The sequence below is a fragment of the Erpetoichthys calabaricus genome, chromosome 13 (assembly GCF_900747795.2).
Source record: "Erpetoichthys calabaricus chromosome 13, fErpCal1.3, whole genome shotgun sequence".
NCBI lineage: Eukaryota > Metazoa > Chordata > Cladistia > Polypteriformes > Polypteridae > Erpetoichthys > Erpetoichthys calabaricus.
The window spans coordinates 36,527,415-36,549,548 of NC_041406.2; the positions used below are offsets into that span (position 1 = coordinate 36,527,415).

Here is a 22,134-nt window from a genome sequence, read left to right on the forward strand (position 1 = left end):
ATATCTCTCAATGACTCTATAAAGTAAATTAATTCATTGAAAAGGTAACTGATACAGCATTTGTTATGTTATCATTTACATTTTTATTACAATTAAAAATAGAACTGGATTGTTAACGTCCAAATAATTTGTTTCTCTAATTCAGAACTTTTCCTTAAACATATTAAATTAGTTCAGAGTGACAAAGATGTATTCTTAGTATTAGAACATTTAGGAATTATTTTTTGTCAGATTAAAATGTATTACTGTAGAATATCATAACTAGGTGGCTAGAATCTGTGCAGCATTAGCTTTTTTCTTATGATTTTACTGTTCTCTCTTTGTCAAGTTCACAAAGACTGGGGAGCTTCTTGGTCACACTGGTCCTGTCATAAGTGTACATGGGATTTATCAGAAAGAGGAAGGCTTCTCCCAGATTCTCATCGCTTCATCTGCTTCTGATTCTACAACCAGAATTTGGAATAAGCAAGGTTCAAAGAGTAGGTACCTATTATTCAGTGAATTAGGGTTAATAATTTGAATTTTTGGCATTTGCATATACAGTGATTACTTGGACATAAATATTTGTAGCTGATCATTAGCGTGAATCTTACTGTTAACTTTGAATTTTCTTCTATTTTAAACAACATATAAAAGAGTTTTATGATCTACACATAATGTCCTCAATTTGCCCAGTTGCGGTAGAGTTGTCCCTGTGGGTTTTTGACTGGAGATACCTACATATACAGATACGTGTGAAGTGAGTATGAGTGTTACTCAATCTAAAATAAAACTAGAAAATGTACAGTATGTTCCATTACCTGTTGTAAAAGATAGGTATGTTGCATAATACTATGAATCTTTGTTTTAATTTTGTGCAGAGCAATTAATTTTATTACAGCAACATTGTTGGAGCTTCAATTAAAATGTTTACTTTAAAAGTGTTGCAAAAGCTGTTGTGATATCTAATACTACCCAGTTTCTAAAAGAAGTTTCGGATAAAGACATTTCATTGAAATTTTCACATTCTTCTGGAAACGTCAGTGAGGTGTCAGTTGACATTCCTGCCAACATCATTACATAAGTTTTCTGGATGCACATTATTATATAGGTATTTCTTTTTGTATTAAGACTGAAAAAAAATATCTAAGCATGAAGAACAACTGATGGAATTTCTCACAATGTATGTCACTTTATGTAGACATTATTTTTAATGCCATTGTAGCCAATTTTTACTAATTAAAGCTGCTATGAGGAAATACGGTGCCTTCAGAAAGTATCTGGACTCCTTCATTTTTCACATTTTGCTATGTTGCTGTCTTATGCTAAAACCATTTAAATAGTTTTTTTCCCTCATCAAACAACACCCAATACTTTAGAATAACAAGGCAAAACAGAATTTTAGGGAGTTTTCCAAATTTGTTAAAAAAAATGAAATTATCCCATTAAGACAAGTATTCAGACCCTTTGCTATGACACTTAAGATTTGGCTCAGATGCATCCCATTTTATTTGGATCCAATAAAATTTCTCATCTTACAGACCAGTTTTCTTATGTAATAGCATGGTTAGGTTCTTGTTGAAACTTTTAGCAAAAATAATACAGAAAACAGTTCTTTCTATAATATCACAAGATTAGACTAGATTTGTTAAATGAATGAATGAAATTTGTCACCAGGGGAAGATTTGCAAATGTTCTCCAAGACATCAGTAGGCAGCATGGTTTACAGTATGCTTACAAGTGCATCTGGGAGGCCAGACAGTCTAGCACTCCCCAGTTCATTTCTGGTGCAGGGAGCTTAGAGGAAAACCTTGTACTGCTAGGGAGAGTCCCTCAGCCATTCGAGAAAGCCTTGATTTGTGCTTGGGTAACTGGAATTGTTTTTAGCCATGAGCTTAAAAACCCATTACAGCCAGTACACTGGTGAGCTTGAAGTTGAGAGGTAGCTGGTAAATTGTATAGGAAGATCATTTCCTATGGTTTGGTTCTTTTACCCCTTTGTGTATTGTTCCTTTTTCCTGATCCTTTTGTTCACTGTATTTTTTTTTTGTTTGTTTTGTATGTTCCCTTTCATTTTCTATCTTTGGTCGTCATTTGGGTTCAGGGATGGCCCTCAGTAGCTTAAAAATAGTTTTGAGGACCTGCCTCTGTATAATTGTCATAGCTGGAAAGTTTATTATATGCTGTAGGTAGTGAGTGAAGTTAGGACAGTTAACCAAGTTTGTTAAGAAAAAAGTTTGACTTATATGAAACTAGCCAACCCGCTATGCCGCATAATTATTTATTGATGGGTGAACACATCCTGAAAGACACAGTTGTCCAAATGGGGTGAGTTTGAGGATACAACTGTGAGTGAATGAAAAGATGGAACTCTGGAGAGAGCAACATATAATTGTCCATGACTGAAAACTGGTTTTGGCAGCTACAGGCATATCTGTTTGAAAGTTTGTCCCTTATTAATTGTCATTGCAAAGACCAATCTAACAGGAAATTGTTTGCGTGTAAAAGTAAACGGCAAATTTGAATCTGATGGGGTCAGGGAAATCCGGGGAATATGGACAGTTTGTGAGGTAGCAGCTGCGATTGTTTTACACTCTAGTACATTGCAGTGAATGCTGGTGACAGTCAGTCTAGTGCCTTTACAGAGACTCTGTCTTGCGTGCGTCTTGCTTGCCATGTCTTGCGTGCGTCTTGCTTGCCATGGTCTTAGTGAATTATATATATATAGATAGATAGAAGATTATACCATAGAATGCACAGCGCAATAGTAAACTAAATGTAAAAGCATTGGATAACACTGAGAAAACTTTGAACAACAGAGAAAACTTAATATTGCAAGAGTTCGCGCTATAGCGCTATGAACTGCTCGCAAAAAACACTTTTTTAATGAGTTTTAAGCACAGGGAAAAAAATGAACATTTGAAAAATCCGTAATTTAATAAACCACCAAGAAAAGTAACATTGCAACAATGCATGCTACGAACCGATCGCTGAAAACAAAATCAAGCCCGGTGCATTCTTTAACTGCCTTCTCTGCCTTATGCGTCCATCCCCCTCTCTCGTGCGCGCCTGTGTATGTGTCTCTGTCTCACTCACGCGCCTGTGTGTGTGTGTGTCTCTCTTTCTCACTCACGCGCCTGTGTGTGTGTGTCTCTCTCGTGCCTGTGTGTGTGCGTGTCTCTCTCTCGTGCGCCAGTGTGTGTGGCTCTCTCTAGCGTGCCTGTGTGTGTCTCTCTCTTGCGCGCCTGTGTGTGTCTCTCTCTCTTGTGCGCCTGTATGTGTGTGTCTCTCTCGTGCACCTGTGTGTGTCTCTCTTGGGCGCCTGTATGTGTCGCTCTCTCTCTCTCTCTCTCTGGCTTGCTCGTTTGCTGCACAGGGAATGCACAGGGAGAGACTGAACACGTGCAGAAATCATTGGGTCGCACGGCTGCTTAGTGAATTGTTGGTGGGCGGGGCTCTGTCTTGCATCTTGCCTGCTATGGTCTCACGCGCCTGTGTGTGTGTCTCTCTCTCTCTCTCTCACGCGCCTGTGTGTGTCTGTCGCACTTTTTCTCTCTCTCTCTGGCTTGCTCACCCGTTGCACAGGGAATGCACAGGGAGAGACTGAACACGTGCAGAAATCATCGGTGCGCACGGCTGCTTAGTGAATTGTTAGTGGGCGGAGCTCTGTGAGTTGGTGGGCATGGCTCTGTCTTGCGTCTTGCCTGCCATGGTCGGCTGCCTTAGTGAATTATGAGCGTGGCTCTGTCTTACGTCTTGCCTGCCATTGCGAGGGTGTACGCGGGCCGGGCAATGAGGACAGTTTGTGAGTTAGCAGCTGTGATAGTTTTATACTCCAGTACATTGCGGTGAATGCTGGTAAAAGGCGGGCGGGCAGGCGTTCTCGTCCCATGGTCTTAGAGTTGGTGGGCGGGGCTCTGTCGTGCGTATCCCATGGTTGTCTTGCGTGCCCTGGTCGGCTGGTTAGTGAATTATGTGTAAAGATATTTTAATGAAAGGTTTTGGTGCACAGCTAATGCCTCTTTGTTCAAATATAGCAGTTGTTAGTTGAATCTAAATATTCCAATAATCTATATATTCCAAATTTTAAAATTTGAATTAAATATTGTTTGCTTCACTAGATAGACAGTACTTTGTCACAAAGAGAAATTTACACTTTACAGAAGCTTAAGAAGTATGAAAATATTATAACAAACAACAACAACCCCACAAACATGGCAAGAATTAGAAAAATAAAGGAAAAGAAGTAATGGTAGAAATATGTGGTTTAATAATGGTACGATTGACAGTAACCTTTCAGCCTTTAGGTGCCTTTGGCACTGGTAAAATATTCTTAGTGAGTTTTGAACTACCCCTTTTTTGTGTTACTGGGTGGTAATTAATGGTAACTGAAGCACAGACCAAAGTATACTAATCTACTACAAGATTTCCTCTTCATGGATAACTACACAAGTACTAGTACATTTTGCCCGATTTCTTTTGTAGTTTCAGTGTATGTATATTTGCAGCCAAGTAATATTATCAAATATTGGGTGCCTGATTTTGCTTTAGGGTCCTGATGAAATAATGTGTTTTGTCCTTGGGTACTTCAAATGAACAAAATTATAGCAACATTCACATTTTTGAAAATTACTTTGATTATATTTATTGGAATGCACTAAAAAAGACACAAAAACCTTGGGGGGATTCTTTAATGTGTTAATTCTCAACTAATGTAAGATGAAGATATAGGCAATTAGTATTGTTTAACATTGTATCAAGTTGTTGACGTTAAAATGATCATTCTTAGGACTTTGAACTGTTCTAAGACTGTTAAGGTAAGCTGATCAAATTTAGCTAACATGTAAGGCTATATAAGCAAGGAATAATAAGGGTTGTTTTGGAAAATATAAAGGTTATTTTAAAAGATATGTGCTTTAAAATTTTTGTACCTCCAATATTTTCTTGGAATTAGTGCTTTGTGGAAAAAGTTAAAAATGAGAATTTTAACTTTTTTCATATTTGTGAAGACTTATTATATTAATGAGAATTGATATGACAGTTTTATTAAAGTTTAAGTGATTCAGTAGCTCTGTAACGTAATTCAGTAAACTAGTTTTTAATTTGATAAAATAAATGTGCTTTTTATATTTGTAATAATATGTAGTAATTCAGTACAGTTTGTTTTTAAAGGTATACCCATTACTCCTGCTTTAATTTATGTTTTAAGAAAATGTCAAATGTTTACTATTGACGTCATTAATTCCGCAGTTGCTAAACTACTAATCACTGGAGACTTCAACCATGTAATGCTAGACAAAACATTACGTGCCTTCTCCCAGTATGTGGATTGTAACACCCGGGGAAATAAGACTGTTGACTTACTGTATGCAAACGTTAAAGATGCATACGGCGCCACCCCGCTGCCTGCGCTTGGGAAAGGAGATCATAACCTGGTTCTGCTTCAGCCTCACTACAAACCAAGAGTGAGGGAGCTACCTACAACCACACGCTCATTCAGAAAGTGGTCCTCTGAGGCAGAGCAGGCTCTGAGAGACTGCTTTGGAACTACGGACTGGGATATCCTGCAGGGCTCACATAATGAGAACATTGAGGAGGTTGTTGACTGCACTACTGACTACATCAGCTTCTGTATGGATATTGTAGTTCCAGTAAGAACAGTATGCTGCTATGCTAACAACAAGCCATGGATTACAAGTGACATCAAGGGCCTTTTGAACCAGAAGAAAATGGCTTTTAAAGGTGGTGATCAGCATGAGCTTAAGCGCATGCAGAAGGAACTCCAAGTCCAGCTCAGGGCGGCGAAGGAGCAGTACAGGAGAAAGCTGGAGCAGAAGTTGCAGAATAACAGCATGAAGGAAGTGTGGGATGGGATGAAGATCGTCACTGGCTGCAGCTCGAAGCGGGGTGCCACCATCGAGAGAGATGTGGAGAGAGCAAACCAGATGAACAACTTTTTTAACAGGTTTGACCACCCTAACCCACTCTCACCTTGGAGTACTGCACCCTCCACCTATCCTTCTGCTGATACCAGCATAGGGGAGGGTTTACCCCAACCCACAAATACAATAGCCCAGGTAAGCAGAGAGCTGAGGAGACTTTGTGCCAGCTAAGCAGTGGGTCCAGATGGACTATCACCACGACTGCTGAAGGCTTGTGCATTGGAGCTGGGGAGTCCTCTACAGTGCATCTTCAACCTGAGCCTGGAGCAGGGGAGAGTCCCGAGGCTTTGGAAAACATCTTGCATCACCCCAGTCCCAAAGGTATCACGTCCTAGTGAGCTGAATGACTTCCGGCCTGTCGCTCTGACATCGCATGTGATGAAGACCATGGAGCGGCTGCTGCTTCACCACCTGAGGCCACAGGCCCGTCACGCCCTCGACCCTCTGCAGTTCACATACCAGGAGAAGGTGGGAGCGGAGGACACCATCATCTACATGCTACACCGATCCCTCTCCCACTTGGACAGAGGCAGTGGTGCTGTAAGAATTATGTTTCTGGACTTCTCTAGTGCCTTCAACACCATCCAACCTCTGCTCCTTAGGGACAAGCTGACAGAGATGGGAGTAGATTCATACCTGGTAGCATGGATCGTGGACTATCTTAAAGACAGACCACAGTATGTGCGTCTCAGGAACTGCAGGTCTGATATTGCGGTCAGCAACACAGGAGTGCTGCAGGGAACTGTACTTTCTCCGGTCCTGTTCAGCCTATATACGTCGGACTTCCAATACAACTCGGAGTCCTGCCACGTGCAAAAGTTCGCTGACGACACTGCTATCATGGGCTGCATCAGGAGTGGGCAGGAGGAGGAGTATAGGAACCTAATCAAGGACTTTGTTAAATGGTGCGACTCAAACTACCTACACCTGAACACCAGCAAAACCAAGGAGCTGGTGGTGGATTTTAGGAGGATCAGGCCCCTCGTGGACACCGTGATCATCAGAGATGACTGTGTGCAGAGGGTGCAGACCTATAAATACCTGGGAGTGCAGCTGGATGATAAATTGGACTGGACTGCCAATACTGATGCTCTGTGTAAGAAAGGACAGAGCCGACTATACTTCCTTAGAAGGCTGGTGTCCTTCAACATCTGCAATAAGATGATACAGATGTTCTATCAGGCAGTTGTGGTGAGCGCCCTCTTCTATGAGGTGGTGTGCTGGGGAGGCGGCATAAAAGAAAAGGGACGCCTCACGCTGGACAAACTGGTGAGGAAGGCAGGCTCTATTGTAGGCATGGAGCTGGACAGTTTGACATCTGTGGCAGAGCAACGGGCACTGAGCAGGCTCCTGTCAATCATGGAGTATCCACTGCATCCACTGAACAGTATCATCTCCAGACAGAGGAGCAGCTTCAGCGACAGACTGCTGTCACTGTCCTGCTCCACTGACAGACTGAGGAGATCGTTCCTCACTCACACTATGCAACTGTTCAATACCACCCGGTGTTGGGGGTGGTTAAAGGTTAACATTATTCAAAGTTATTGTTTGTCTGTATACCTGCATTGTTATCACTGTTTAATTTGATATTTTCTTTATTAGTATGCTGCTGCTGGAGTATGTGAAATTCCCCCTGGGGTTAATATAGTATCTATCTATCTATCTATCTATCGATCGATCGATCGAGATTTTTGTGTTGCAGTTCTTGGCACAGTATGTAGCATTATAATTACAATATGAAGGTTTGCCCAAATTAGTTATTACTCTTGGCCCCTTAATTGTTTCCATCAAGTATTGTTCAGCTATTAAATATTTTACAAGTTATTGAAAATAACTATGAAATAAGTTAAATTGTTTATTAGATTATTTTACTTTCAACATAGAATATATAATTTTAACCTGTTAAGTTCTTAAATTACAGACAACGTATTTCAACTTCACTTATGCATATCCAGTACCCATCCCTGAGAGCAAAACAGTTTTCCAAACATTTATTGAAACAACAGCAGAGTTGCATGTGCAGCCAGGAAATCACCATCAGCTGATTTTAACTTTCCTTTGGGTTTTTCTTTAAAAAAATCTAATGTTTAATAAATATGAGCTACAGTTAGACATAAGACCTTTAGCATCCAACACTGAATAAATAATATGTTAGTCAATGTAATCTTTGCATCACTTGAGTCAAAATCTGCAGTCTACGAAAGCTGTTTCAGCCATCACGAGCCTATTTGTACTTGGGTTTTAACCACATGATATTGTAAAATGCTACTAAAAATGCATCTTACGTATTATACTAGTACATACAATTTATTATCACTTATTTTTGTATATGAAGTAATACAGAAATCTGATACCTTTCTCTTTGCTTATGTAAGCAAGCAACAATAAAAAAAATGCTTCAACTTTGAAAATTGCCAAGTCCAGAATATAACTGAATGTTATGCCAAGCATACATTTTCTAACTTCCATCCATCCATCCATTTTCCAACCTGCTGAATCCGAACACAGGGTCATGGGGGTCTGCTGGAGCCAATCCCAGCCAACACGGGGCACAAGGCAGGAACCAATCCCGGGCAGGGTGCCAACCCACCGCAGCATTTTCTAACTTGTCTTTATTTGTTTTAAGGGGAAATTCTAAGAAGTTTCAAACATGTTTTAAAGCTGGCAAAAGTGTTGTGCAATGTCTTTTACATTTTAAAAATTATTCTGATTTGTTTGCTTTTTCGAGTTTGATTTAAATGAAACCCACCAGTAGCACAGAGGATTATAGTCTTCTCTACTTGTCAAATTTAAACAGACACAAACATATACCGGTAACTATAGTATAACTGTTTACAAGCACACGTACTTTTTCATTCAGATAATCTCACGGTTGCACAGAATTTAGTTATTTCTGTTTTATTGTAGGATATGCTCAAATGTCATCATAGCTATAATCAAGAGTCATCACTATATCTATTTTTTTATGATAAAAGTGTTAAGCAATGAGGGGATAAAAGAATGTGACTAAATTCTGTATTCTTTACATGGTGAATTCTGTGTGCACATCATTCTTGTTAACATTCTTAAAATAGGTTGTGGGAGTAGCCTTCAGTCAATCAGTAATTAATGCTTTTATGTGTGGAGGCAGGAAACAATGGATCCTTTTTACAGACATCTCAAATATATTAAGTACTTTCTATGTAAATCTAGTGGTGTACATTTTTTCCACGCTTTTTTGCTTGTTGAAAATACAGATTGATAACTTGTAATAAATATATGTTTAATTCATCTGCTTGATTCTTTTTTGTGTATTTCCATATTTCTTTCCATTTAGCACAGTGCCTTCAGACTATATCCTTTGGAAATGGATTTGTGATGGATGTATCTCTGGCACTTTTGCCAGATACTACTGGTGAGTTTCTTAATTTTTTTTTTTTTTTTTTTAAAGAAGAAATAATTAAATTCTTGTTTTGTTCTATCTTTTGACTTTTTGTATTTTAGTATTTCATAATCCAAAATCATGAATTTTTTCACAACTGATATAGGTGAAGAATTACAAATGTCTATTTCAAATAGTGTATTCATTTCAATAGTTAATTGGGCAATTAAATTACTTATTTTTTTAATTCACCGATAACAAATTGCTAGCCGCACCTTCATTTCATAAATGGAGATATGCTAGTTGATCTGGTATAATGGACATAATTCTTATTCCTGTATAGATTTTGAGAAAACTGTTTTAGTGATATACTAAAAATAAGGATAAAACTTTCAAAAAATGTAAATGTAAACCACAAAATGAAAATATCTATTCATGTAATATGAAACGGGAAATGCAATTTTCTTTTAGTGTAGAAGTATAATTTCTTTGTGCATGGATTTGTATCTGAAATTTGTAGTGAGACTAACCTTTTTAGAGTATTACCTGGAAAGCTGTGTAATTCTACTTGATTGGTGAGTTGGTGCAATCAGAAAGAAGCCACTGCTTGTGCTGTGTTTGCTGGGTAGCAGTGATGGCAGAAACAGGATCATGAGTAAGTGAGGAAAAAGTGGTACTTTTATTGGGTCAAGAGTGGTAAATACCTGCTGTCAAATCTGTTTAAATAGCAGAGCTTTATCAATGTTTTTGATATATAAAATGCTTGCTAATTGATCAGCAGTATATTTTTTTTTTTTTTAAATAGATTTGTCTGAAAAATGTTGTCAAGTACGTGCACATGGGGAACATCTTGAAAGCACAGAAAAGGTCGGCAATGCCACCCCGACCAATGAGAAGCTACTCTCACTAGCAACCTCTTTACTTCTGTCCATAGTTTGCCAGGTGGAAGATGACTGACCTTCTTTCTGCTTCCTCCGCCAAGCTCCGCCTCTTCTCTGTCAATAATATAAATGCCTCAAAACCGCCAGAAGATGGTGTTCATTTGAGAACCACTCCCTAAGGTGGAAGGATTGATCCCTCACCTTTCTTATGTCATCTTGGCTGATGTCAAGTTTTTGAGCCCTTGTATGCCATTTTCTTTGCCATTTTTCGTCAGTTCACCATTAAATAGGGATGCTGGCTGGTACTCCAACTCCTTTTATGTGTCTTATCTCGTCTTTTCAAATCACAATATATACAGATACATTATAACAGTATCTACCTAAACTGTCAGAATTTTTAATTAAATAATTTTTTGACCATACCACCCACTCCTACCCCCATTTCACACAACTGAAAAATGTAGATATTTGAATAATTTCAGACTGTTTTATAAAATAGCAGGGTATATAATTCAGCACCATTGAAAGAATTAGAGAAAGTGTTTGCAATTTGTTTACACTGTATTGTCCAGTTGACAGAAAGTGTTTGCACTTTAAACCAGTAGAACCACAAGGATACAGTGTGAACATGATGCACACGTGTAGGAAAAAAATTAGAGACACAGTATAAGTTATTAGTTTTCTTGTCATCCAAACTAAACAAATTGCTTAGTATATTCTTCCAAATTAGTGTTTTCAATATTTCCAAATAACAGATACAATAAGAATTTAAATCTGTCCAGCGATTTTCTAACATGTTTCTAGTTTATGGTCCTAACAACATCAGGCCCAAGGTGGGAAATGTCCCAGTATGGGACATCCTGCCCATCGTATGGCATACTTACCACATACCCACATGAATTCATGCAGCTCCAGTGTAGAGTTGCTAACTAACCTAATTTTCACTTCTTTCTGATTATTCCCCACCCATCTTTTAATGTGTCCATGTAATCCACAATGAACATAAGAACTGGGGCATTATTTGTTGTATATGAAAGAGCATGATTGTGAGTTGCAAACACTTGAAATGAATTGTTGCACCCACTATCTGTGATAGGGAGAAAAACTTGTTGATAACCAAGAACCTTAGGATAGAACAACATATTCTGTGAATAGCTTAAGAATATCATAAAGATGCCCATGTTTCCTTCTGTTAGTGTTGTGCAAGGCATAGCCCAGTGGTAGACTAAGGAAACAATTGAGGATATTTTTTTGAGTGGTCTGTGAGCACCTGGGGATTCTCCAGGGGCACAAGGAGTGAGGGATAAGTTGCCCTAGTGTGTCTAGTTCTGCATGTGAACCTCGTAACGACTAGTGGGTGTAAAATGAGTTTTTTCTGTTTCTTTTTATATTTCTTGTTGCAAGCTTAAAATAAGTTTTGTTTTTGGCCGTTTGGCTGTTCATATTTCTTTTGCTGAAAAAAGATTTTCAGTTGAAAAGTGTTGCCATAATTGTCTTTTAAAACTGGAACTGATTTTGTAGGTAATTTCTTGTGCCAATACTATCGTAGGCAAAACTTGGCACACAAAAATCTGTATTTTTCTGGTGATTTATGCATTTAATACTGTAAAATCCAAAACATGTAATTTTGGTAAATGGAAGCAATTTTATTGAGATAGATAACAGCTATATGACTTTCAATCTTGTGTTAAATAATTAATAGTAGTAATGGGCAATAATTTCATTCTACTGTGATGACAAATATTAGGGTTGTAATTTAAACTGTCATTATCAATTACATTTCTTTCCAGCTGTAAGTAAAATCACAATGTTAGCAACATATTCCTTTGCTTTTTGATTTTGGTGGGTTTATATCTTTCAGAAATACCAGTTTGTGGTAAAGAGAATAGTTTATATCAGTTTAATAACAATATTAATAATACCTTTTATTTATGTAGTGCCTTTCCTTTGCTTAAGGTGCTTTTGTGAACAACAATGTCAGAATTATTTTCTGTAACATGAGACTTAACATACTGGTCTTCATTCATGCACTTGATAGGATCATGTTGTAAAGCAAGAGTTATATCATGGACTGCAAACAAACCCTGTAATGTTTTTTAAGCTGAACTATTTTAGAAAAATTGAAAATAATTTCAAGTGTTAGAAAAAAGTGTTATAAATTGTGTTTAGAAACCGTATTAATTTTGATAATTTTTCTCTCAGTTCCTATTTTAGCTTGTGCTGGTGATGACAGGAAAATCCATCTATTCATAAGCCAGAATTCCCAGGTAATCTGCTATATCCCATATACTCCATTTTTTAAAAAATTTTGACCATATGTAGTCATATGTCCCAAAGCGTTCTTAGTGTGAGGCCGAGAGAGCACTATATGCAATATGAAAAAATGGCTAAGCAGTATTTTATGGTAGAAGTAGAAGATATGCAAATGTGCCAATTAAAATAGAAATTAATAGCTCTGACCAACATTGAAGCACATATTTTATCATGGTACATTGTTCTTTTCTGCTGTTTGAGAAGATAATTGTTAATACCTAGCACATGTTTTTTCTAGCTGTTGTATGGTATCCCGACTCAGGTTTTGTCTTAACATTTTGAAACTTGTACCATTCATTTTGCACATCACACAGTGTATTTATGGCACAGTCTACATTTAATTTTTTTCATGATGTGATTTTATTTTCAAATTTGTTCTTAATATATGCTTATTGGCCATTTGATAGATATTATAAAAGGGTGTTTACAAAGATAAAATGAATTTCCTCTTTTATTAAGATAAAATGTTCTGTATAATTCTGGGAAACTGTATCCTAGGTTGGAATTTATTAAACATTTTTAGTGGATCTTAAAATAAGGACAGATTTTGTCTAATAATATTTACCAATGAAGTACTCATGTACAATTAAAAAAAAAAAAGACTGAGCTGATTTCTGTTTTCATATCCTTGTTATTACATCTGATTTTATTGCTGTTCTTAGTTTCACAAGGTTCATTCCTTAGTAGGACATGAAGATTGGGTTCGCGGCGTTGAATGGACTGTCTGTGGTAAGATTATGGGTCATTATGTCTCGCCTTGATTTCATTTTTCATGCTATATGATGCATTTCAAAGTACTTCAGTGTCAAACTATAACAAAAATATACTATAGTTTATAGTTACTGATAACTTTGATTTTATTGCTTCACCTTTGCTTTGCAGATGTCATTTACTTTTATCGTTTGAACTCATTTCAGTTTTTAATGTCCTTAACTAATTGTTTTATCATTTCCTTGTTTAAGCAAGGGAATAAAAACAGTGATTCAGTTTGAAACAAGACATGTCACATTTGTTCTGCTGCAGTTTCTGCGCAAATGCACACTTTTATCTGGCAGGTAACAACTTAATAAGCAACAAAAATAACTAGGCATATAAACAGTGCAGTGGTCTGTCAAGTGTGTAAATGCATTGTAAAAATAGTAGCTTTAGGTAGACATAATTTAATAAAATTATAGTTGGTCCTGACGTTGCAAATACAGAAAGATTTGGATAGCTCATCTTTGTAGCAAAAAGCATGACATTTCACTGATATTATTGTTTATTTAGCTGTTGAAATAATGGAGATTTAGGTATGAATTTCAGTTTTCACACACTTTTGTCACTTCTGATGGAGTGAAACCAAAGTTTTTATTTGAATAAACATCTTATGTGTATTTTTAAATCAAGTGCAGTTACCTTTCTGTGAAGTTTTTATTAACATTAATGAGCAATAGAAAACGTTTAGAAACGTTTCTTAATTAATAAACACAAGATCCTTTCAACATTTTAATGCCTGTTTATTGAGTTTTTTTTTTTTTTTTAAACCCAGAAACAGGAATGTTAATGTGTGAGAGTCCTCACATAGAAAATGTAAGATTTAGCAAACCCAATGGCATTTGTTAAGGTTAAAATGTTAGGGGTAATAAATCACTTCTTTTAACCCAACCTCTGTCTAAATGCATTTATGGTATGGTATGAAATATTAATGGAAGATTATGTTTTATGATTATACAGGTAAAGATATATTATTAGCCAGCTGTGCTCAGGATTGTCTAATCCGGCTCTGGCGAGTGTTTATGAAGACAAGCTCAAGTTTTGATAATGCAGAAGATACAATCAAGCTGAAGCAGGATGTTTTTGTCTTGGAAACAAATGGTATGTCATTTATTTTATTTTTTTCAAAGTCTTCTCACTTATCTACAGTATTGCATATGGCCAGACCATATTCCAGTAACCAGCCCTGGACATGGACTCCAGTTTACTGCAGGATTTTCTTATTTTAGACTAGGTGTTTATTTGAAATAAAAATAAATGTTCAGGTAGTAATGCCATGACAATGCATGTTTTATAACAGATCGACTGGTCTCAAATTCCCTTCTTTTGTTTTCCAAGGGTTTTGGTATCCTTGAGTGTCAAGATATAATTTTTTAAATGTCATTTATTACTTTACTACTTCATTTACTGCAACTTTTCTTTTATTCTTTATAACAATAACAATGTATTCTTCGCTTAGCCATTAACTACCTTTTTCTTTTACTCTGAAGCCATCTCAGCTTATTTCTCCTTAATGTATGTCATTAATGTTTCTTTCTGCACTGTTTACACAGTTATCTTTCTGTTTAATATTTATTTCCTATTTTGCTATGTATGTCATCTTTATCAATCAAATCACATACATATGAGATGTAACTCCTAACACAGTTTAGCTAAGTCTTTTTTTTGTTATTATATTGGAGGAACTGTTTTGGAAGCCAAAATGAGAGACTGCTCCAGGGAACATCTTAATTGCACATCTTACTGCTATAATGGTTTACCTTATCTGCTGTTAACATATCAGTTTTTCAAAGAACAGTTGATTTGTGTCCATTTTTCATAGTTAAGACATTTACAGTTCTGTCTGTTTTCTGTGATGGAACCTAAATTATTGACGATTTGATTTTGATTACTGACATTATTAGTTATACTTCTTGTCTGATTAAGTATGTTTAAACCTTTAACCTTTATGTGCTAGGTTACCACCTCTTGTCAGATTCAGTGTTTTTAAACCTTTAACCTTTCTATGATGGGTTACCTTCTGAGGGGAAAAAGAATGGGTGTGGGAGCATCTGGAGCCCAGAAAAACTACCCCATTTATTGTTCATGTGTTTCTGTTCTAAATGGAGGGGACACAGTGAGCTGTGACAGAAACTATGATTGGAGCTCACTTTACCATCAGGTTTCCATCTAGGATAAAGCATATGTGTTACCATGGAAACTTCCCTTGTAATAATTAATAGTGAAGTGGTATACCTGGACCACTAAGATCCACATAATCCCATTGCAGTTAGTCTCTGTGTTTCAAGCCATCTTTTACAAAGCAGCATAATATCTTTGACCAGATCAAACTAATGACTAAATAAGACAGTTTTGCTTCTCCCACAGTACCTATTTTTTATCTATAGGTTAGAGCTTGTGCATTACAATTCCATACCTTTTACAGTCTGAGACAGTACTCCTCCTTCTGCTGGTTTATAGTGAACACATCAAGAATCTGCTCGAGATTTCTTGATATTCTTGCAGGTGTACAAAGTGCCATTATGTTTAGTTAATGTGACAATATGAATGGACTAGGTGCTTTTAAACTTTTCAGTTATATTGATATTATTTGTTTACCTTCTGCTCCAACTTATACTCCTTAAGCCTTATGAGTCTTGCATTGAACATATTTACTCTTGTGACTGTTTAAATGACATGGGAAATAAGCTCACATGGAGAAAGGTTAATATTCATTAAATCTCTCCCTAACCATTAGCACATTGTCTTTTTGGCAATCTTTTCAAGATTCGCTCATCACAACCTACCAATTTTCTCTCATAAAAACCTTTATCTGAAGGTTGTGATGCCTGAGTTGCCGTATGTCTGTCTAGTTGAAGAAAGAATGTACTCTTTCACAAAGGCCAAATATGGGGGCAAGTGTGTGTGTTCTAGTTAGCAAGATATCCCATTTCAAAGCCTCCATGGAAAGGCATTTGTTGCTGGATATAATACACCTTCTGATCGTTCAGTCTCAGATCCATGAGGAGTAATGCAGATTCTGCTCTGGCTATGGAAAGGTGAGAAATATTAGTTAGGAAAAACTATATGAATGTTTTCTTCAGTGGTTGGTTCTTTATGTTTATGGGGTTCCAGGTGAAAATTCGTGCATGCCAAAAAAAAAGTCAGATTTTTAAAACCTGGTGTATGCATCATTCCTATCCATCTTACCCTGTATACATCACACTCACATAGTAAATGTGCATTCGTGAATATGCCACAATGCTAATCAATAGGACTGGGTAAAAATATCGATTTCAGATTATTTTCTGCTTAACAATAGAATCCATGAAGACTACGAAAAAACATAATCCTGGGCCACTTTTAAATTCCTTTGTACCTCTCCTCATCAGCGTCTTTTGTTTTGCAAATGTGTCGATCAGCACAAACAGCAAGCAGCCTGCTATCCCATCCCCCACCTTGACGGAGCTTAACTCGGGCAAAAAGTTCCCCCAGCTCAAGTGAGTTTATCTGGGTGTGAGTTGCCTGAAATTGTATAGGGTAAACAATATATATTTATTTGGAATACATACATTTCATGTGTATTCCTTGTCTACAACAATTTGTATAAGTGTAGAATGAAAGGGAATGTGATGCAAGAAATGCTGAACACATCTAAAACATACCTAAAATATCTTTCACAGGTAGCAAAACTTTATACCGGCTGTTTCAGTCTGAAATTAAAGGCTTCTTCTTTTTGGGGGCATACACTGTCATCATGGCACTGCCAGATCTAAACACTAGTGTGTCAAATTGCTCCCATACTGAAGTGACTTCAGCTGCAGGTGGAAGTCCCATTTTACTTTTGGTGTCAAGCAGAGTTGTGTCGTGGAGCAGCAATCTATTAGCCAGAGAAATCGTTGTGAAGAAGCTGTCTGTTACGGTTGTGCCTTTGTCCAGAAAATGATCCATAAGCTTTATGACCACAGACTCGGAAAGTCTTTGCCCTGAGTTGTAACTCAAAACACAGTCTCAACAAAACATTACCAGACGTCTGAGATCACAGCAAATGTGTCATTTTTCACACGTTCGGCACGGGTGTCTTAGTTGTCAAAGCACAAATGCCGCATAGTAATCTGATAGCGGTCCCTGGGCATCACATCTTTGATTGCCAGTACAACAAATAGTTCTGAGCAGGCATCAATCACAGAATGGAGATAAATGTCATCAACTCAGAGTAGGAGAGGCAAGTTCGTTGTACCACGTGAACATCACTGACAGAATAAAACTGAATAATAAAAAAAACCAGCGCTAACTTTTACAAGTAGCCAGGTGTTATAGACTCAAATCAAATGTATGTTTTCATTATATTATAGTAATAATAATAGCAGCTTACTACTGAAAACGCTGAGGGCCCGACCTCAAACCCGGAATTTTTGTGTTATAAAGCAGCAGTTCTTACCTCTGCACCATCCAGGAATGCATATCAACTTCCTGTTAATTGACATTTGAGCTTGGGTTTTTAAACTGATTAACAGCAACATGAAAATCAAAAGATTTTTTTTCTTTGGTTATATTCTTGAATAAAAGTACACGTGTTTATTTGATATTTGGATTAAAGTCTTCACACATTATGCACTTCACGTCATTATTAGTATAACATGGAAAAAGTTTCTTTTTTGTCTATGTGTTCAGTGGTTCCTGTCATTCTACACTTACACAGATTGTTGTAGACATGGAACACACATGAAATGTATGTATTCCAAATAACAATATATTATTTACCATATACAACTCAAGGCACCTCACTCCCAGATAAAGAGACCTGAGCTCTGAGCATTTTGCAAAGGGCTCAGCTCCAGCAGTGGAGGGGATGGGATAGCAGGCCGCTTGCTGTTTGTGCTGATCGACACATTTGCAAAACGAAAGACGCTGATAGAGAGGTGAGAAGGAATTTAAGGTGGCCCGGGATTACAAGTTTTTTTTCATAGACTTAAGGGATTCTAGTATTAAACAATTCAATATCGATTCTCAAAGTCTCAAGATTGATATTGTGAATCTCTATCCTGCTCAATCACTGTATGTAGATTTTTGCTTATCTTCATATTTGGCGTCTGATCCAGTAGATGCGCCTGTTAAGGCTTTCTGTGGAAAAAGCACTTTACTATCTCAAATCAAATCAAATAGCCGTTTATTGTCAATTCACTATATGTGCAGAACATACAGGAGAATCGAAATACTGTTTCTCTCTCATCTTCGTAGTACAATAAAATATTACATAAAAAAAGAAGGAAAAAAAAGTATGAAAGTATAACATAAGATAAATAACATTAGAACTTGTAAAGTAGACCTGTGTACAATGTGCAATAGTCAGTAGTGCAAAAGCCAATTACAGTAAAAAATGAGAAGGTGCATTATAGAGTAGCTTATGAGATGTACAAAAAGACAGACAGCAGCAGATGTAATATCGAGTCTTTATATAGTACCAGCTGAGGTAGGGTACTTGGTAGATAGTGACTCTTGTTACAGTCCAGGGGCAGGGGGCAAGGGGGGAAGGTAGTGGACAGAGTTCAGCATCCTGACAGCTTGGTGGATGAAGCTGTTAGACGGTCTTGTGGAGCGGGCCCGGAGGCTCCGATACCTTTTCCCTGAGGGGAGGAGGCTAAAAAGAGAGTGTAAGGGGTGGGAAGAGTCACCAGCAATACTGATGGCTCTATGGGTGAGATGGGTGTGGAAAATGTCCTTGAGGGAGGGCAGTGGAGCACCAATGATCTTACTGGCCGCATCCACTATGTGTTGCAGGGACTTCCTACAGGAGGCAATGCAGCCTCCATACCACACAGAGATGCAGCTGGTGAGGATGTTCTCGATTGTGCCCCGATAGAAAGAGCCCATGATGGGGGGTGGAACTTGTGCTCTCCTCAGTTTGCGTAGAAAGTAGAGGCAGGTATGAGCTTTCTTAGCCAGTGATGTGGTGTTATCTAACCAGGAGAGGTACTCGGAGAAGTACGTCCCCAGGAACTTGGTGCTACTCACCCTTTCCACAGCTGCACGTTCGATGGTCAGTGGGGGGTGCTGTGAATGACCTCTCCTGAAATCGACCACAATCTCTTTGGTCTTTCCCACATTCCGGAAGAGATTGTTGTCTTTACACCACTGGACCAGTTGGCTCACATCGTTCTTGTAGTTGGCTTCGTCATTGTTGGTGATGGGGCCGACCACGGTTGTATCGTCCGCAAACTTGACTGTGTGATTGGAACTGTAGATTTTTACACAGTCGTGGGTCTGCAGGATAAAGAGCAACGGGCTGAGCACACACCCTTGTGGGGCCTCTGTGCTCAACGTGATGGTCTTAGAGGTGATATTGCCAACCCGCACATCTAATCATTGCCTTCGACATTTATATCAAATATGAACAACTGAATAAAAGCAAATCCATATGTAAGCTGTGCAGCTCAGAAGTATTGTAACACAACAAATTTGAGAAATCATTTGTCACCCATAAACGTAATCTCGGTCGACATCCAAACAAGACAATCCATACTAAAGACAACGGGTAACTCCAAGCTTCCATTTAATTCTCCTCATGACCAAAAAATAAAAGAATCTATAGAAGTTTTTATCTTTAAAGATATGAGATCCTACACCGTTTTTGAAAACGAGCTTTAAACAAATGATACAGCTTTCTGAACTGCGGTTTGCTATACCAACCGGAAAGCAAACGAATAAAGTAATTGTACCTAGGCTTTATGAAGATCTTAAGCAAAGCATTGCCACGTGTCTCAAGTCAGCGAAGAGAGCAGCCCTAACTTGCAACATCTGAACATCCAGGCCAGCAGATTCGTACGTGACAATCATGTGTCAACATTAAACATTAAAAACGACTGTGTTGCAGACAAGCGCATTGCATACCAATCACAATGGAAGCATCTTCGCTGCCTATACAGTATGCAGAGCTGCTCAGATGATAGGCTGGTGTACCAAAAACCTTTCTAGCATTTACAATAAATGTTTCATTGCATGACCACATTAATCACAAGTTTGTGTGTTGGCAAGTCCAATAAATATTGCTTCTCATTAAGTATGTAGCTAGTTGAACTGTCAGGTGGAAAAAGTTTGCAATGCGCCTCAACCAGCCAAGGAAGCAGGCTATTGTTGAAATTTTCAGAGCAGCCTGTGATAGCAAGTTGTGGTGTTGTTAGTCACAATGGGTGGTTATTTTTCTTTTATCTTCCATTCATGCAGTGTGGCTGTCAACAAACACCAGCTTTAGATCCTCATTTTAAAAATCTTTTTGTCTGAGGAGGAAATATAAAGACACATTTTTCGAAAACTGATTAACGTGACTGTTACACGTGAACAACTGAAGACATGTAACTTGTAGAATTATACAACCCCAGTTCCAATGAAGTTGGGACATTGTGTAAAACATAAATAAAAACAGAATACAATGATTTGCAAATTCTTTTCAACCTATATTCAATTGAATACACTACGAAGACAAGATATCAAATGTTCAAACTGATAAACTTTATTGTTGTTTTGCAAATCTTCACTCATTTTGAATTTGATGCCTGCAACACGTTCCAAAAAAGCTGGGACAGGGGCAGCAAAAGACTGGGAAAGTTGAGGAATGTTCAAAAAACACCTGTTTTGAACATTCCACAGGTGAACATGTTAATTGGAAACAGGCGTTTGTCATGATTGGGTATAAACGGAGCATCCCCAAAAGGCTCAGTCGTTCACAAGCAAGGATGGAGCGAGGTTCACCACTTTGTGAACAACTGCGTGGGCAAATAGTCCAGCGGTTTAAGAACGTTTCTCAACGTACAATTGCAAGGAATCTAGGGATTTCATCATCTACTGTCCATACTATCATCAAAAGTTTCCGAGAATCTGGAGAAATATCTGCATGTAAGCGGCAAGGCCGAATACCAACACTGGCTGTCTGTGACCTTCGATCCCTCAGGCGGCACTGCATTAAAAACCAACATCATTCTGTAAAGGATATTACAACGTGGGCTCAGGAATACTTCAGAAAACCATTGTCAGTTAACACAGTTCGTCGCAACATCTACAAGTGCAAGTTAAAACTCTACCATGCAAAGCGAAAGCCATATATCAACAACACCCAGATACGCCACCGGCTTCTCTGGGCCCGAGCTCATCTGAGATGGACTGATGCAAAATGGAAAAGTGTGCTGTGGTCTGACGAGTCCACATTTCAAATTGTTTTTGGAAATCATGGACGTTGTGTCCTCCGGGCCAAAGAGGAAAAGGACCATCCGGATTGTTATCAGCGCAAAGTTAAAAAGCCAGCATCTGTGATGGTATGGGGGTGTGTTAGTGCCCATGGCATGGGTACCTTGCACATCTGTGAAGGCACCATTAATGCTGAAAGGTACATACAGGTTTTGGAGCAACATATGCTGCCATCTAAGCAATGTCTTTTTCAGGGACATCCCTGCTTATTTCAGCAGGACAATGCGAAGCCACATTCTGCATGTGTTACAACAGCGTGGCTTCGTAATAAAAGAGTGCGGGTACTAGACTGGCCTGCCTGCAGTCCAGACCTGTCTCCCATTGAAAATGTGTGGTGCATTATGAAGCGCAAAATACGACAAGGGAGACCCGGGACTGTTGAGCAACTGAAGTTGTACATCAAGCAATAATGGGAAAGAATTCCACCTACACAGCTTCAACAATTAGTGTCCTCAGTTCCCAAACGCTTATTGAGTGTTGTTAAAAGGAAAGGTGATATAACACAGTGGTAAACATGCCCCTGTACCAGCTTTTTTGGAATGTGTTGAAGGCATCAAATTCAAAATGAGTGAAGATTTGCAAAACAACAATAAAGTTTATCAGTTTGAACATTCAATATCTTGTCTTTGTGGTGTATTCAATTGAATATAGGTTGAAAAGGATTTGCAAATCATTGTATTTTGTT

General features: G+C 38.0%; 1 protein-coding gene across 3 annotated transcripts in view; it reads left to right on the forward strand.

Annotated features, from left to right (window-relative positions):
* elp2 (elongator acetyltransferase complex subunit 2) overlaps positions 1-22,134 on the forward strand; it is a 90,143-nt gene that overhangs the window by 13,625 nt on the left and 54,384 nt on the right. For all 3 annotated transcript variants that reach the window (XM_028818129.2, XM_028818130.2, XM_051935956.1), the window contains 5 exons: positions 329-479; positions 9,238-9,315; positions 12,366-12,430; positions 13,139-13,205; positions 14,190-14,330. In XM_028818129.2, coding sequence (XP_028673962.1) covers positions 329-479; positions 9,238-9,315; positions 12,366-12,430; positions 13,139-13,205; positions 14,190-14,330 — 502 coding nt within the window. The remainder of the gene's footprint in view (positions 1-328; positions 480-9,237; positions 9,316-12,365; positions 12,431-13,138; positions 13,206-14,189; positions 14,331-22,134) is intronic.